This window comes from Sorex fumeus, unplaced genomic scaffold (genome assembly GCF_029834395.1).
Source record: "Sorex fumeus unplaced genomic scaffold, SorFum_2.1 ptg000048l, whole genome shotgun sequence".
In the NCBI taxonomy this organism is placed as follows: Eukaryota; Metazoa; Chordata; class Mammalia; order Eulipotyphla; family Soricidae; genus Sorex; species Sorex fumeus.
Genome location: NW_026606105.1, coordinates 11,700,160 through 11,716,748, shown reverse-complemented (window position 1 = coordinate 11,716,748; position 16,589 = coordinate 11,700,160). Strand labels below are relative to the sequence as shown.

General features: G+C 48.5%; 1 protein-coding gene across 1 annotated transcript in view; it reads left to right on the top strand.

Moving 5' to 3' along the window:
- The first annotated feature begins 4,905 nt into the window (after positions 1-4,905).
- The window catches only part of NUP205 (nucleoporin 205), an 84,265-nt gene continuing 72,581 nt past the window's right edge, over positions 4,906-16,589 (top strand). The window contains exons 1-3 of the mRNA XM_056123999.1: positions 4,906-5,023; positions 11,857-11,999; positions 13,802-13,973. Of these exons, the coding sequence (XP_055979974.1) occupies positions 4,996-5,023; positions 11,857-11,999; positions 13,802-13,973 (343 nt within the window). The 5' untranslated portion in view covers positions 4,906-4,995. The remainder of the gene's footprint in view (positions 5,024-11,856; positions 12,000-13,801; positions 13,974-16,589) is intronic.

The following is a 16,589-nucleotide window of genomic DNA, read 5'->3' as shown; positions in this document are numbered from 1 at the left end:
ACCCATGTCTGATCCCCATCATCCCATATGGTCCCCCAAGCAAAGGCAGAGTAATTCCTGAGAGCAGAGCCAGGAATAGTCCCTGAGCATCACTGGGTGTGACCCCAAGTATTAAAAAAAGAAAAGTAGAAAAGTGAACATAGGTTTGACACTTGATGATTGGTGAGTGTGCCATGGGCAGCTTTTGAGGAGTTAGGATGGCAATCTCAACTCCTAGGACTCAGGAGTCAGTGGGACAATGCTTGTAAGGGTGATGACGGGTGAGGGGGAGTCGCAGGAAGTTAAAAGTTTCTTCATAGAAAGCAGAGTAATCTACTGAGAGGGAAGTGTGTGGGCTCCTAGACTATGTGTGGGGGAAGGCTTATAATAGTTCTGCTGAGAAAGAAAATCTTTGATTGCCACTTCCTGCCTAGTTTCTGCTTAAAATTCTCCTCTCCTTCCTGCCAAACTTTGAGAAAAACCCTTTGCCTTTTTATTCTCTCTTCCCTTCACTCCCTAAAACCACTTTCTTTGTAGTCTGGCATCTGTCGTGATGTAGCAATGACCTTTTAAAACATCACCGGTGACTTTTATGTTCTACTTAATGTACTTCATGTCACTCATTATTGTTTGTTTAAAACAATGTGTTTTTTTTTCTTTTTCGGTCACACCTAGCAGTGTTTAAAGCTTACTTCTGGCTCTTGCTCAAGGGACACTCCTGGTGGTGTTCTGGGGACCACATGTGACACCTGAGATTGAACCTTGGTTGTTAGCATGCAAGGCACAAGCCTTAACCTCTGTACTATCTCTCTGACCCCTATGCAGTTATTCTTTACAGCACACTCTGTGGTTTAATCTGAATTATTTAATCTGACCTTCAACAGTTACGGGGAAATGCGAATTCTATTTCCTTCCAACCTCAGAATGGTGGCTTCTTGATAAGGTGTTGGAATCTTTGATAAGGCGAACTTGTAAGGCATATAGCACAGCCTTAGGGCGTTTGCCTTGTGCGCAGCTGGCCCAGCCGAGCCGGGTTCGATTCTTCTGCCCCTCTCGCAGAACCCAGCAAACTACCTAGAGTATCTCCTCTGCACGGCAAAGCCTGGCAAGCTACCCGTGATGTACTCGATATGCCAAACACAGTAACAACAAGTCTCACATGAAGACGTTACTGGGCCCGCTCGAGCAAATGGAATATCTCTGAGATAAATGTCTGTGGATATCATCTTCGTAACAGGATTGTTTCAAGAAAATAGGTAGGGTTCACCTCTGGCAATCGAATCCCGGTCTTCAGAATGCAAGGAAACTGCCCTAATCACTACTGTGACTCCAGCCCTCACTGTGGTTTTCAGTTGCATTTCCCTGATGCCAATCATCTTTTCATAATTTTATTGGTCATCTGTATAACTTCTTTGGAGAGGGACTATTCTAATCACTAGTACATTTTGCTCCCTCTTAGTATTGATTTATGCATTCTTATTTCACTTATCACTTAATCACTTAATCCCCGTTATTCATCGATTTATTCGAGCGGGTGCCAGTAACGTCTCCATTCATCCCAGTTGCGTGCTAGCGTAGCCCAATGGTATCTGTTTGTTTTAGGAACATGTAGAGCCTCAAACCGATCATTTAGGGTCTTGACGAAGAAGTCTGACCATCTTATAGGTGGGCGTCCACGTGATCTTTTGATGTCTCGTGGAATCCAATCAGTAATGGCTCTAGTCCAGCGGTTGTCTGTAAACCTCATTACATGTCCAGCCCATCTGATTTTTGATGTCTTGGCAAATGAGACAGCGTCCCTGATTCTTGAGCGTTGACGAAGATCAGAACTCCAGATTCTATCTCTCATTTGAGTGAATCGTGATATTCCAAGCATAGTTCTTTCGATTCCTCTTTGAGAGACCCGAATAGTGTTCTCATCCTGTTTTCGTAGGGTCCAGGTCTCTGAGGCATATGTTAATGCAGGAAGAATAGTGGAATCAAAGAGATGTGCTCGTAGTTGGAGGTTCTTTGTCCTTTTAGTTATTTCTTCAATGCTCTTGAAGGCATTCCAAGCCGCTCTCTTCCTCCTGCGTAACTCAGGTGCCAGGTCATTCATCATGTTGATTTCTCGACCTAAGTATATATAACTGTTGCATTCGGAGATGGTGGTTCCGTTGAGAGCGAATGGAGCATCAGGAACAAGGCTGTTTCTCATAAACATTGTCTTCGTAAGATTCAGCTGTAGTCCGACCTTTCCACACTCACGGTCAAAGTCCGCAAGCATTTGTGCCGCTTGGCTGATGTTTGGTGTTATTAGAACGATGTCATCAGCAAAGCGGAGGTGGTGTAGTTGCCGACCATCTATCTTCACTCCCATGTTTTCCCATTCTAGTCGTCGCATGATGTTCTCGAGGGTGGCACTGAAGAGTTTTGGTGAAATGGTATCACCCTGCCGAACCCCTCTCTTGATATGGATGATTACTTCTTTGTAGAATGGTGAGATCTTGGTAGTGAATCCGCAATAGAGCTCACGAAGGATCCTGATGTATTGAGTTTGTACGCCCTGATTGGCTAGGGCTTCCATGACCGCTTCCGTCTCAACAGAATCAAAGGCCTTCTTTAAATCAATGAACGTTAGACAGAGCGGCATCTTGAACTCCCGAGATACCTCAATGAGCTTGGTTATTGTGTGGATATGGTCGATGGTACTGAATCCTTTTCGGAATCCAGCTTGTTCACATGGTTGTCCTTCATCTAGTGTTCTGCTAATCCTATTCAGGATGACTCGAGTGAATAGTTTGTAGATGACAGACAATAGGCAGATTGGGCGATAGTTGCCAATGTCGTGGATGTCTCCTTTCTTGTATAGTAGTACAGTCTTGCTGGTTTTCCATTGGGATGGAACCTTGCATTCAGACAGGTAGCGTGTGAAGAGTCGAGCTAATGTATTGATGAGTACTGATGGTAAGTTCTTCAGGTGTTCAGGTCTGATCTTGTCTGGGCCAGGTGCTCTTTGTTTCTTTACCGACGAGATGGCATGTTGGATTTCGGAAGGGAGAACATTGGGAACGACATATCCATCATGTGGTATGTGGTATGTGGGCAAGTGGATGTGGCTATTAAAGAGATCTGAGTAGAAGTCATGAATAATCTTCTCCATTGCCCTTCTGGAAGATGTGATAGATCCATCATGATGTCGGAGGGCAGTCATCTTGGTTTTGTAGTTGGTGAAGGACAGGCGGGCATTACGAATGTTTTTCCCAGCTTCTGCTGCATCTACCAGTACTGCTGCTCTCCTGTTTTTGAGGTCATCCTTGATGGCTTTTCTGCACTGTTTTGCCAGTTCGGACGTTTGCTTGTGGTTGCCTGAGGCACGTGCCACGCCACGTTGGCGAATAAGTTCAAGAGTGTTCGAAGAAAGACGGTTTTTTGTGGTTATCTCTCTCTTGGCATTCCTTGCACAATCATGGAGGTGCTGAATCATTCGATCGTATTCCTCATCAATGTTGTCAATGACGGCATCTTCCCATGTTGCTGCAACAGAGCCAAAGAGTTCCCAGTTGGTGGTTGTTCTGGGAGTCTTCTTCTTAAACCTTGCATTCTTTTCTCCTCGTTCTGTGAGGTAGAATTTTGCACGAAGAAGACGGTGGTCTGATCCCGTTTGGAATTTTGGGACAACAGCAACATCGGTTAGGCAAAACCGCCGATTGAATATGATGTGGTCTATTTCATTGTGGAACCGTCCATCGGGAGACTCCCATGTCAACAAAGGCCAGGATCCAAAGATTATCACAACAAGCTCCCGGGAGAACACAAGGCAGAGTCTCCTACCCTGTGTCTGACTATCCTCGCCAGGGCCCAACAGCTGAAGACTTCCAGGCCCCAACCAAGGCCTTACTGGAGCCACTCTCCACACACTTGGATAAGCCTCAGACATAACCGAACTGGCAGAGGAACCCAGGTGTGTGGGACCCGGGACTGAGATCTCTAAGCCTGCACGGTTTGGGACTGGACCTGTCAGTAGCTAGACAGTTACACCCTCCAACTGCCGTGTAACCCCAACAAAGGCCAGGATCCAAAGATTATCACAACAAGCTCCCGGGAGTTGATTTATTTAATTTTTTATTTTTATTTAATTTAATTTTTATTTAATTTAATACGATCGAATGATTCAGCACCTCCATGATTGTGCAAGGAATGCCAAGAGAGAGATAACCACAAAAAACCATAAATAAATAAGACTATTTATTTAATAATTTTCAGGATACCTTAAATATCCTTAAATATCCAACCCACACGGCAGAGCCTGGCAAGCTATCCGTGATCTATGCCAAATAGACCAAATTGATATGCCAAATCCAGTAATAAATGGATCTCATTTCCCTAACCCTGATTATGCATTCTTATTATATACTTTAAATGCAAAGCCCTAATCAAATGTACAGTTTCTAAGTATTTTCCCGTTTAAAAAAAAAGTGATTATTTTATTTTCCCTCACTAAATGCAACGGTTATGGACACTGGCAATTGACATATATAATAACATTGTATCGCCTTAAAATGGCTTTTTGAGGTGTCCAGATTACACTCCACTTCCCAAGTGTTCGAATGCAAGTGACAGGTAACTTGAAATGGGCTCATCTGAGAGGACATCTTTTAGCAGGAGAAGGAGCATCCCTTTCAATCATCATTCTCATCACGTTCGGTTCCCTGAAGCTTTACACTTTTTTTACAGGCATCATTTCAAGGAAACTACAAGTCCCAGGATGCACTGCGCGACGAAAGTCAAACCAAAGCCCCCCGCGTCTCCGAAGTGGCTCGGCTCCACGCCCGCTTGGGGAGCCTGATCCCGACAAGCCTTGACGCCGGCGGGCGGCCGAGAGCCGACTCCGAGCCTTAGTCGCCCTCGGCGGTGCCTTCCGGAGGCGGCCGGCGAGGGGACGGACCTTTCTGCTCAGGCATCGTCCCGGGCAGCCCCGCGCTCTCCGGCGGGGGCCTCCGTGCGGCCCGCGGCCCCCGTTAGTGCGCCTCCAAGATGGCGACGCTGTTGGCGGTAAATTCGGGTAAGCGCGGCCGGGGTGGCCGGGGCGCGGCGGGCCCGCGGCGCCGAGGGGGCTTTCGGGGCAGCGGCGCGGGCCCCTCGGGACCCCGCGTGTTGCCCCGCGCCGTCCGAGTTCGCGCCGCCGGGACGCGAGCCGCCCGCTCCCCCTCATCCACTCCCCACCTCCGGAGCCCGCCGCAGTTTGAATGGCGCGCGTGGGTGCCGCGGCCCGGCTGGGGGCCCCGCGGGGCCGGGAGCCGCGTCCCGCTCGAACCCGGGGCTGGGGGCTGGGCCGGTCCGGACGCCGGGGCTCCTGTCCGGGGGTTGGCGGGCAGGCAGCGAGGCCCGGTGCGTGCCGGCCTGCAGGGCGACCGGGAGCGCGGGGCGGTGGGCCCGGCGGGTGCCCACCCCGGCTCTGCGGCTGCGGCTGCGGCCCGGTCCGGCCCGGGATTGCTCCTGCGCCCTTCGGAACCGGATCTGGAAGCCAGGCGGTCTCGAAAAAGGGAGATCTGGCGTCCTCTGGGGTGGTTTCTCCCACGGGGCACCGAATGGGTGGGTCTGGGCTGGTGCAATTCCTGTTGGCGCTTAGTGGGCGGGGCAGGGGACAACGCCAACATCTCCGCTCCGGGAGGGCGAGGTGCTGCAGGCAACGCCCCCACCCCCAGCAGCAGCATCATCATCATCATCATCATCATCATCATCATCATCGAGACCCTATGGGGTGCCAGTAATTTCCTGGGCACCATTAAAAGGCATGCCTGCGTTCTACATTTTTCACACTTACGATTCAGAGAGCAGCTCTAGAAGAGCTGCAGTACAGTCCTGTAAACCAGACCACTGGCAGCTCCAGGTGCCAGTGGTAGTTTTTGTTTTGTTTTAAATGTTTGGTTTTTTTTTTTTTTGGACTGGAGAGCTAGCACAGCGGGTAGGGCGTTTGCCTTGCACGCTGTCGACCCAGGTTCGATTCCCAGCATCCCATATGGTCCCCTGAGCACCACCAGGAGTGATTCCTGAATGCAGAGCCAGGAGTAACCCCTGAGCATTGCCGAGTGTGATCCAGAAAGCAAAAGAAAAAAAAATGTTTTTTTTTTGTTTTGTTTTTGTATTTTAAAATATGCCAGCCCCCCCCGCCCCCCCCCCCCCCCACACATGTACCTGCTTTTGGTCTGGTTCAACTTTCCATAGGACTAATTTGTTTTTTTTTTCTTTTTGGGTCACACCCGGCAATTGCACAGGGGTTACTCCTGGCTCATGTACTCAGGAATTACTCCTGGCGGTGCTCGGGGGACCATATGGGATGCTGGGAATCGAATCTGGGTCCGCCGCGTGCATGGCAAACACCCTACCCCGGTGAGCTATTGCTCCAGCCCCAGGACTAATATTCTTGAAAGTGTCTCTGAATCTTGAGTTTTTCCAAGTCATGCCGTGTTCTATCATAAATGATTTTAAAATGTGAAGGATGATGTTTATTGAGCACCTATTAGGTCGTAGGTCTAGACTCTCATTGCGTCCCTGTTATAAACCTGAGGTATGACTTGTTATTCAATATGCTGTTTTGCATGTTTGGTAACAAGGCACAGAGTGCTTACTTAGCTTCCCACAGGGTTATATAGCTACTGATTGATTTTTCAAGGCTTTCTTTAGTTGTGGGTTTTTTTTTTTTTTTTGGTGGGGTGGACTGATGCTCAAGTACCATATGGGATGCCATTGCTGGAGATTGAGTACTGGCCTCCTGCATGCAAAGCTGATGCCCTGATTGTTGCATCTATCTCTCACATCCCTTCGTCTCTCAAATGCTTCGACTTGTACTGCTTAAGGACAGTCTAATTCATTTTATTGCATAAAAATTTCACGTGACTGAGTGTTAGCGCTGGAGTTAACTTTCTCAGTATGGCTGATCTTTCCTCTGCCATATAAATGTATAAGCAAGGTTATTTTTTGTTTCTTTCTGGGGGAGGGGCACGCAGAGCAAATGCATAACCTCTGTGCTATCTCTCCAGGATCCGTATATACATTTTTTTGGACGATATACCCATCACAGGTTTTTGTTATTAGATATAAGCCAGTCACGGGAAATGGAAAGGGATACTGTCTCCTGCAAAAGTATAATTATTTTAAGGTCTTATAGCAGGACTAGCAATGTAGGAAGAAAGAAAACAATTCTTTTTTGGGGGAGACCCAAAACCCGGCAATGCTTAGGGGTTACTCCTGGCTCTGTGCTCAGGAAGTATTCCTGTTAGTGCTCAGGGGACCGTCTGGGATGCCAGGGATCGAACCTGGGTCGGCTGTGTGCGAGGAAAGCCCCTTACCTGCTGTACTATCGCTCGGGCCTTGGGAAACAATATTTTTTTTTTTTTTTTTGCTTTTTGGGTCACATCCGGCGATGATCAGGGGTTACTCCTGGCTTTGCACTCAGGAATCACTCCTGGCGGAGCTCAGGGGGACCTTATGGGATGCTGGGAATTGAACCCGGGTCGGCTGCATGCAAAGCAAACGCCCTACCTGCTGTGCTATTGCTCCAGCCCCGGGAAACAATTTTTAATGGTTAGACTCAAGAAGCTTCTTTTAAAATTTAACATTTTAGGGGCCAGAGAGATCGTGCAGGGGGTTAAGGCACTTGGCTCTCACCAGGCCAAGCCTGGTACAATCCCTGACACTGTCATGGCTTTGGCTCTTCCAGACCTCTTTCCTGATTCCCATGTCGCCAGCCTTCTTCGGACTCCTGTCTCTTAGAGAACAGAGAACCACAGGCACAAATGGGGTTTTCACCCGCAAACCTACAGACCTTGTTCTATCTGCACTTTTTTTTTTTTTTGGCTTTTTTGGGTCACGCCCGGCGATGCACAGGGGTTACTCCTGGCTATGCGCTCAGGAATTACCCTGGCAGCGCTCAGGGGACCATATGGGATGCTGGGAATCGAACCCAGGTCGGCCGCGTGCAAGGCAAACGCCCTACCCGCTGTGCTATTGCTCCAGCCCCTATCTGCACTTTTTGAATCAAAGTTCCTATGTCTTTCCTTTTCTTGGTATGGTCCTGAACCAGCCCCTTGGTGCTGGGGATGGAACCCAGGGCTCCCGCATGAGAAGCGTGGACCCAAGCCTTTGAGCACCCCCCACCCTTCCCACCACCAGTCTTTTCCTCTTTTTTTTTTTTTTTTTGCTTTTTGGGTCATACCCAGCGATGCACAGAGGTTACTCCTGTCTCATGCATTCAGGAATTACTCCTGGCCATGCTCAGGGGACCCTATGGGAATCGAACCCAGGTCAGCCGTGTGCAAGGCAAACGCCCTATCCATATCACTTTAGCCCGAGTTTTCCTTTTTTAAAGTAAACCCCACCCTCCATGCCCTTCCCCACATTATCCCCCTTGCATGTTTACCTCTTTGACCCTTTTTTTCCCTTCCCCTTTTCTCTGGATCTTGATCTCGTGCTTCAGCTCCAGCTGAGGTCAGAACATCCGGATCTGTCAGTTTAGAATCCTCCTCTCTTCCCCTTCCTTTCCCGCTCCTCCCCTCCCCTCTTTCTCATCTTTCTCTTTATTTTTGGACTGCACTGGAGCACCCTCCAGTGCTCAGGAGTTGCTCCCTGGTGAGTTGCTGCGAGGCGCATGTGGCACCAGGGGTCGGACCGAGGCGGCCCATGTATAGAGCACCCTCCTCCGAGTCATCTCCCTGACCCCACTTACTCCTTCTGCAAAACCGCCCTTCCTCCAGTGGCTCTGTGCTGCGCCGTCCTTGCCCGAGCGCTTGTAAGCATGTGGGCTTATTTTCTGCTTCCCTCAGATCCGCAGGCATCTGAAGCCTCCCTCTCCCTTGGTGTCTTCAGGTGCAGGTCCGCCTCCTGAGCTAGGAGCAAGGGCTGGGGACCCAGTCCTTCCCTGTGCGCGTGCCCCATCCGCCTCTTCCATTCGCAGGGCGCACTGCCCGCTCTTGTCGCGGGGACCCGCGCACTGCCTGCCTGTCCACCGCTCCCACCCTTAACCTCCCCCTGCAGACAGCCTCCCCCTGCAGCCGGTCTCCCCCACGGTGCATCTGCTCCCCCTTCACCTCTCATAGGCCTTGGCTCCCCCCCCCCACTCCCCGCCCATCTTTTGTGACCTCCATCCGTGACACCTCACATTCATCGACGCTTTTACCAAAATGCATGTTCCCCTTCCTGTGTGGTGTTGTGCCCAGAGGCTTTCTCGCTGCACCGTGAGCTGAACAAGGGACTAAGTGGGACTAGTCAGGAGGTAGCCCTAAACATAAAGGCAAAGACATGTATTTCTTTTTCTTTCATTTGTTTTTGGGCCACTTTTGACTCTACACTCAGGACTCACTCCTGGCAGTGTATGGGGGATCTATGCGGTGCCAAGGATCGAACCTGGCTTGGCCCTGTGCAAGGCAAGGCAAGTGACCTACCTGCTGTACTATTGCTCTGGCCCAAAAAGAAATAGTTTTTTTTTTTTTCTCGCTTTTTGGGTAACACTTGGCGATGCACAGGGGTTCCTCCTTACTCCTGGCGGTGCTCGGAGAACCATATGGGATGCTGGGAATCAAACCCGGGTGGGCCGTGTGCAAGGCAAACGCTCAACCCGCTGTGCTATCACTCCAAGAAATGTATTCTTTTTATTTATTTATTTATTTATTTTTGCTTTTTGGGTCACTCCCGGCGATTCACAGGAGTTACTCCTGGTTCATGCACTCAGGAATCACTCCTGGCAATGCTCGGGAACCATATGGGATGCTGGGAATCGAACCTGGGTCATCCACGTGCAAGGCAAATGCCCTACCCACTGTGCTATTGCTCCAGCCCCCAAGAAATGTATTTCTTAAGGAAATCACTGACATTAAAAATACATGTCAACCAAAAAAATTACATACCAAACTTTTTAAGTGTTACTTTATCTTCTTTATAAAAATGGTATTTTCATTTTTTGCAAGTAATGCATGCACAACAAGTTCATGTGAAATGCAACGGTCTGCATACTTTTAAGAGGAAAATGACAAGCTTGCATTTCTTTCAGTGGCTGTAATGAAAATGAGGTGTATTGCGAGATTTAAGCAAAACACATATTAGTAATTCGGGGGAAATTACAGCCTCGCTTCTTTTGTAATTAGTAACACCAGCCAAACGAACTGGAGACACATTTTGCTGCAGATGTGACATGTTGAGTTTAATGATGAACCCAGGAGGCCAGTCTGTCTGCGGGTATGAGGGGTTCTGACCTGATATTGACGGCTGCTCCCCAAAAAGGCCAAGCGGGTCATAGTGTTCCCTCTCAAATTCGCAGAGCATGTTCAAACTCACTTGTATAGACCCAGGAGTTTTACGAGTTCTTAAGGAAGAACCAGTGCCCATCAGCTACTGCTTTTCCGCACGGCGGGTTTGCTTTGGCAGGTGATTGGCGCTCCCTGAGTAGGGTACCCGCCACTCACCCAGAGGCCCTCTTCTTTCTGCGACTGCCTTGTCTGCACTGGCTTCTCCATCATCTTAGTTCCTGACACTTCCCAGTTCTAGCAAATCCATTGGTCACATCATCCTCCTGGGCACCGATTTTTTTTTTTCAGGTCATATCCGGCGATGCACAGGGGTTACTCCTGGCTCTGTGCTCAGGAATTACCCCTGGCGGTGCTCAGGGGACCATATGGGATGCTGGGAATTGAACCCGGGTCGGCCGCGTGCAAGGCAAACGCCCTACCCGCTGTGCTATTACTCCAACCCCTGGTCACCGATTTTATTTTATCATTTGACGCCTTTGTTGGTGGTGGCTTTTGTTTTTTTTCTGGGGGTCCACACCCGGTGATGCTCAGGGGCTGCTCCTGGTTCTGTACTCATGGGTCACGCCAGGTGGTGCTCAGGGGAGGCCAGGGAGCAATCCCATGTTGGCTGTGGACGGCAAACTACTTGCTGTACCATCGTTCCAGTGCTTGGGACTCACCAGGGCCACACTGGGCTCACTGGGCAGTGCCCCGGCTGCCATGCGGAGCCAGGGACTGAGCTTGGGGTCTGTAGTGCATACGAGGCATACAGTCGAGCCCCATGAGCTATCTCTTTTACCCCAGCAAACTTACCTTTAAAGCTTTATTTATTTTCCATGTTAGTGACCACACCCGGCAGTGCTCAGGAGTTACTCTTGGGAACATGTCCTGTGGGCTCAAACTCAGGCTTCCTGCATGCTGAGCTGTGCTCAGCCCATCAGCTATCTCCTCGGCCCCTAAACTTAAATTTTTTGTTTGGTTCTGGACCACACTCAACAGGCTGACTCTTGGCTATCGGGACCGCTTCTGGCAGAGCTCAGGGGACCATATGGGGATTGAATTCAGGTCGGCCGTGTGCAAGGCAAACTCGTTACCCACTGTACTATTGCTCTGGCCCCTAAATTTAAATTTTTAAAGTCTTATTTCCCACCCCTCACCCCCCCCCCCCTCTGGTTTTTGGGCCACACCCAGCAGTGCCCAAGGCTTGCTCCTGGGATCATTCCTGGCAGACTCGAGGGCCCATATGGGGTGCTGGGGATGGAACCCGGCTTGGCACGTGCCAGGCAAATGGCCTACCTGCTGTCCTTTATCTCTCTGCTTCCAAAACTTAGTTCCTCTCTCCGTATCAGCCAGCTAAAACCAGCTGTGTGTGGTAACAAGACCAGATTCAGGCGATCCTCAACATGCTCAGTATTTATGCCAAACGGAGTTAGATAAAATGATGTTTATAGTATTGCTTGATAATTCTAAGTATGTTTTTATATTCTTTGGTTTGTATGTATGACTCAGTATATTTGAAAGTAACCAGGTGCACCACTAAAAATGTGTAGGCAATACTTTTCCATTACATTCAAATCTACGTTTTGTTTGACGCTGGTTTTGTCTTTCCTTTAAGCTGCTAGCCTGTGGGGTCCTTACAAAGACATTTGGCAAACGGTGGGAAATGCCCTTTGGAGAAGACAACCTGAAGCTGTCCACCTTCTCGACATGATTCTGAAGAAACACAAACCTGACTTCATCTCACTGTTCAGAAACCCAGTAGGAACTTTTTCTTTCTTGCTTCTTGGATTTGCTGTTTTAAAAAGATTGAAGAAACAAGTATACTCTTAATGCATGTGAATGAAGTGTTTTGCTTGCCCTAGTCTTTTGATCCAAGTTTTCTCTAAAAGTCTAACTTTTTCCTACGGACAGTTATTATCTTCCTTTCGAGTTCCATCGATGCTAATATTGCCTTTACCTCTAGCTTGGAAATACTGTAATGTTCGATTACAATTTGGAAGTGTAGTGTATTCCAGAAATACAAGCCTTGGAATTTCTTGGATTATTTAATACATCTGAACTCGGTAATATTGACTATTTTAATTCCTTTATAATCCTGTGTAAGCCAACCAAATTAACTCTTGCTTATCAGTAGTGACTCTATCCTGAAATCCTTTTCAACCAGGAGTAGAGCGTGTACGTGGAAGGGAGGCATATCTAGAAACTCCTCCTGCTGCTAAACAGTTGTCTAGACTAACAAGGTCATCTAAGAACTATTTATGGGCTTGTTTCACTCGAAAGAGTTTTTTTCATTTTCCTTCGAAAAAGATCCATTAGTGGTCGTGATCCAGTGTGACTTTACCACTTAGGTGGTGCGGTCACAGTTAAGTAATTTTGGTTTTTTTTTTTGGCTTCCATTTTCCCTACTGTTTATAGGAAAGTTGGTGGAGCCAGAGAGAGAGAGAGAGAGAGAGAGATGTGGGCTGAGCACATCTCTTGCCTCTAGCTCCCAAGCCTGTGGGAGTAATCCTTGAGCACAGAGCCAGGAGTGGCCCCAGAGCATCACTGGGCTGAGTGGATTCTCCAAAACTACTACTAAATAAATAAATAAAATACATGTGCTTTGTGACCTCTTTTTTTTTTTTTTACCTTTTTTTTTCTTTTCCGGTTTTTGGGTTACACTCGGCCTTGCTCAGGACTTAGTCCTGAGTCTGTGCTCAGGAATCACTCCTGGTGGGCTCACAGGATCACATGGGGTACTGGGGATTGAACCCATGTCCGCCGTGTGCAAGGCAAGCGCCCTGCCTGCTGTGCTAATGCTATTGCTCTGGTCCTTTGTGGCCTTTTTCAAGGTATTTATTTCTAAGCTTTTTATGATCCATCAAGTAATTTCTTACAGTCATTTGTTAAATATTTGAATAAAGCCTTTTTGGGGGATCAGACTACATTAGGAATCAAGATTAATAAACTATCATTAACTTTGCTAATTAACTCACCAGTTCACAAATTCATTTGTTATTTTCCCTTTGGAGACTTAACTTTTGTTGTTTTGGATTTTTTGGGTCACACCTGGCAGTGCTCAGGGCTTACTCCTCGCTCTGTGCTCAGGGATCACTTCGGCAGGCTATGGGCACCATATGCCATGCTGAGGATTATACCTGGCTCGGCGGTGTCCAAGACAAGTGCCCTGCCTGCTGTATTATCACTGCAGCTCCTGGTCCCCTTTTTGTTTTGCTTTGTTTTTAAGATATTTAATACCTACCTCAATGGAAAACTTCTTTAGCAGCTTAGTTTCTTAGTTCCTTAGAAAACAGTTTCTCAACCTTTTGTAGTTTAGAGTTGAGTCGAGGCAGTGGGCGGAGGTAGTAAGAGAATTAAAAAGTTGAAACCATTGCAAACTGTTGCCTCGTGAAGGTCTGATTCTCAGTTGTATGGTACGAAGTGTTTCTCTGTCTTTCATAGCTACCACCAAGCTGCTATAGCTATTCAAGAAATAACATTTTCTTGAATTGCAAAGCCCTTGCCTGTGATAATTCTGTTCTTAATCACGTTATCTGACCGATTTTTTTCCACCATTGCAGCCAAAAAATGTTCAGCAACACGAGAAGGTCCAGAAAGCCAGTACCGAGGGCGTCGCCATCCAGGGCCAGCAGGGCACGCGTCTTCTTCCTGAACAGCTCATTAAAGAGGCCTTTATCCTCAGTGACCTTTTTGATATCGGGGAATTGGCAGCTGTTGAGCTGCTCCTTGCTGGTAGGTTGGCATTTCCCTGTGCGCCTGGTAAGGTCGGACAGAAGCACAAACAAGTCACCCCAGCTGAGCATCGTAACGCATCTGAGATTCCCGAACGGGTCTTCAGGGGGTCATGGATTTACAGCTTAGACAGACATACAGCACAAAGCAGTTAATGCAGTGATTAAGAGGGGGAAGATTGTTTTTGCTTTAATTTTTTTTTTAATTTTGGAGCCATACCTGGAAGTGCTCACGTATGGGGTTACTCCTGATGGTGCAAAGGGGAGCAGATATGCTGCCTTAACCCCTATATTATCTCTTCGTTCCTTTTTTTGTTTTAGTTGCTTCTTGAGGGGGTGACTCAGATTAGGAATAGGTTAGTTTGTGTTGGGAGATGGCTCAGAGGGCTGGAGTTTTTGCTGAATCCCAGCTTTGATCCCTGGCACAGCATGGCACAGTCACCAAAATACTGTGAGGGGTCCTGAGCACTGTTTTAGGAGTACCTATGAGCACCGCCTGGGGTGGTCCTGCAAATTAAAAACATGTGCACACACATACACAGAAACAGGATAATTTCAACCCTGAGCTGAGCTCTGACAGGGAAGATCCTTCAACTAGGAACTTAGCTGAGATCGCCTGACATGGGGACAGCCACGCCAAGACCTGCATGGTGACAAGCACCAGAGCCGGTAGGAGGGCTGCTCCAAGCAGAGCAAACGCGGACGCTTGAGGGGAGAGCGAAGGCATGTAGCTGCCAAAACACCGTTGTGGCTGGAGCATCGGAGATGAGGGAAAGTGAGGGAGGACGAGAGTAGGGCAGGGTCGGATCATACATAATCTTCCGGGCCCTGAGAAAATGGTTTGAATTTTACTCTAGTTACAAGGAGCAGTGGTTTGGATGTTAATTTTATTCCTTTTGGGGGGTGACATTTAATTTTAGTCAATTTTTGGGACACCTTGGGTCACTCTGCTCGCACTCACTCCTGACTCTGCACTCAGGGATCACCTGTGGGGTGCCAGGGATCAAACCCCGGTCAGCCACATGCAAGGCAGGTGCCCTGCCTGCAGTACTGTCTCTTCGACCCCTCAGGCTAATCGAAATCTCTCCCTTTATGGAAATGTATATCTTTTCTCTGTATAGCAACCGAAGAACTCACCTGAAAAACGTTTCCAGGTTACTTAACTCTTCTATTTTAAAAACAACTGCTTGGGACCGAATGATAGTATCGTGGGTTGGATGCTCTCCTGGCACATGGCTGACCGGATTCGATCCCCAGCATCCTATATGGTCGCTTGATTCCGCCAGGAGTGATCCCTGAGTGCTGAGCCAGGAGTAAACCCTGAGCACATCAGATGTGGTCCCCAAACCAAAGTGAACCAAATCAAGGCAAAATGAGTTAGCCCAACTGGAGAGATAGTACACGCTGTTTACCTGGGTTTGATCCCTGGCATCCCATATGTTCCCTTGGACCCACCAGGAGTGATCTCTGAGCGCGGAGCCAGGAGTAAGCCCTGAGAACTGCTGGGTGTGAACCCCCCCATCCCAGTTTGTGCCCCACCCCTCATACCCCCCCTTCCCTCTCCCCCCTGTAATTGGAGGCTGGAGAGATAGTACAGTAGATGGGGCATTTGTCTTGTACACAACCAACCTAGGTTCAATCCCCGGCATCCCATATCGTCCCCTGAGCACTGCCAGGAATAATTCCTGAGCATAGCGTAACCCCCGAGTGAGTCACGTATGACCCCAAAACAGAAACAAATAACTGAAAAGTTAGCCCTGAGTTGTGGTTCAATATGTCCCTCCTCCCCTCCCCCAAAAGATTGTTTGTTTGTTTGCTTTTTTAAAGGAAATTTAAATTGTAACAGGATTCACATGAAGAAATGTGGGCTTCTGGGCATTATCATTAAAGAAAGTCTGATATGCCTAAGGATCGTAGGGCAGGTGAGACTGTCCATGGGTTAAGGCACTTACCTTGCTCTCGGCCTACCTGGGTGTAGTCCCAGCACTGCATATGGTCTGCTGAGCAAGGTCAGGCGTGATCCCAGAGCACAGAGCCAGGAGTAAGCCCTGAGCACAGCCTACAACAAAACACAGGAACAGAGAGGTTGGGTCCAGGAGCTAGGTCCCAGTGCTGGAGGCCTGACTGAGCTGTGGGGACCCTTGGCACCCCTGGGAGTGGTTCTGGTGGCCCAGAGCCACTGAGCCTGAGCGACTCTGAATCATTGAGCCTGAGCTCGGGGCTGGGTATTGTGGAGGGTCCCCAGTTTCCTTGAGCATTGTTTGGGAAGCCCCAGAATCAAAAATAAATGATAACCACCCAGATTCCCGCTTTCATTATTTTGCTTCAGATTGAATCCTCACACATGCAAGACAAAGCATTCCACCAATGAGCCATAACCCTGGTTCACCAAAATCTGTTCTTTCCTATTTTTTTTGGCAGGGGATGTGGGTGGGGAGGTGGGCCCACAACTGTGGTGCTCAGGACTCATGTGGTGACTTCTCAGGAAAGTGAGAGTAGAACTTCGGTGTCACCCAGTGATGCCGTTTCTTGGCATCTGTCCCCGAGACCCAGCACTCGTTCGAAAAGATCCATACACAGCAGCATGTAGTACATCAGCTAGGATGTGGAAACAACA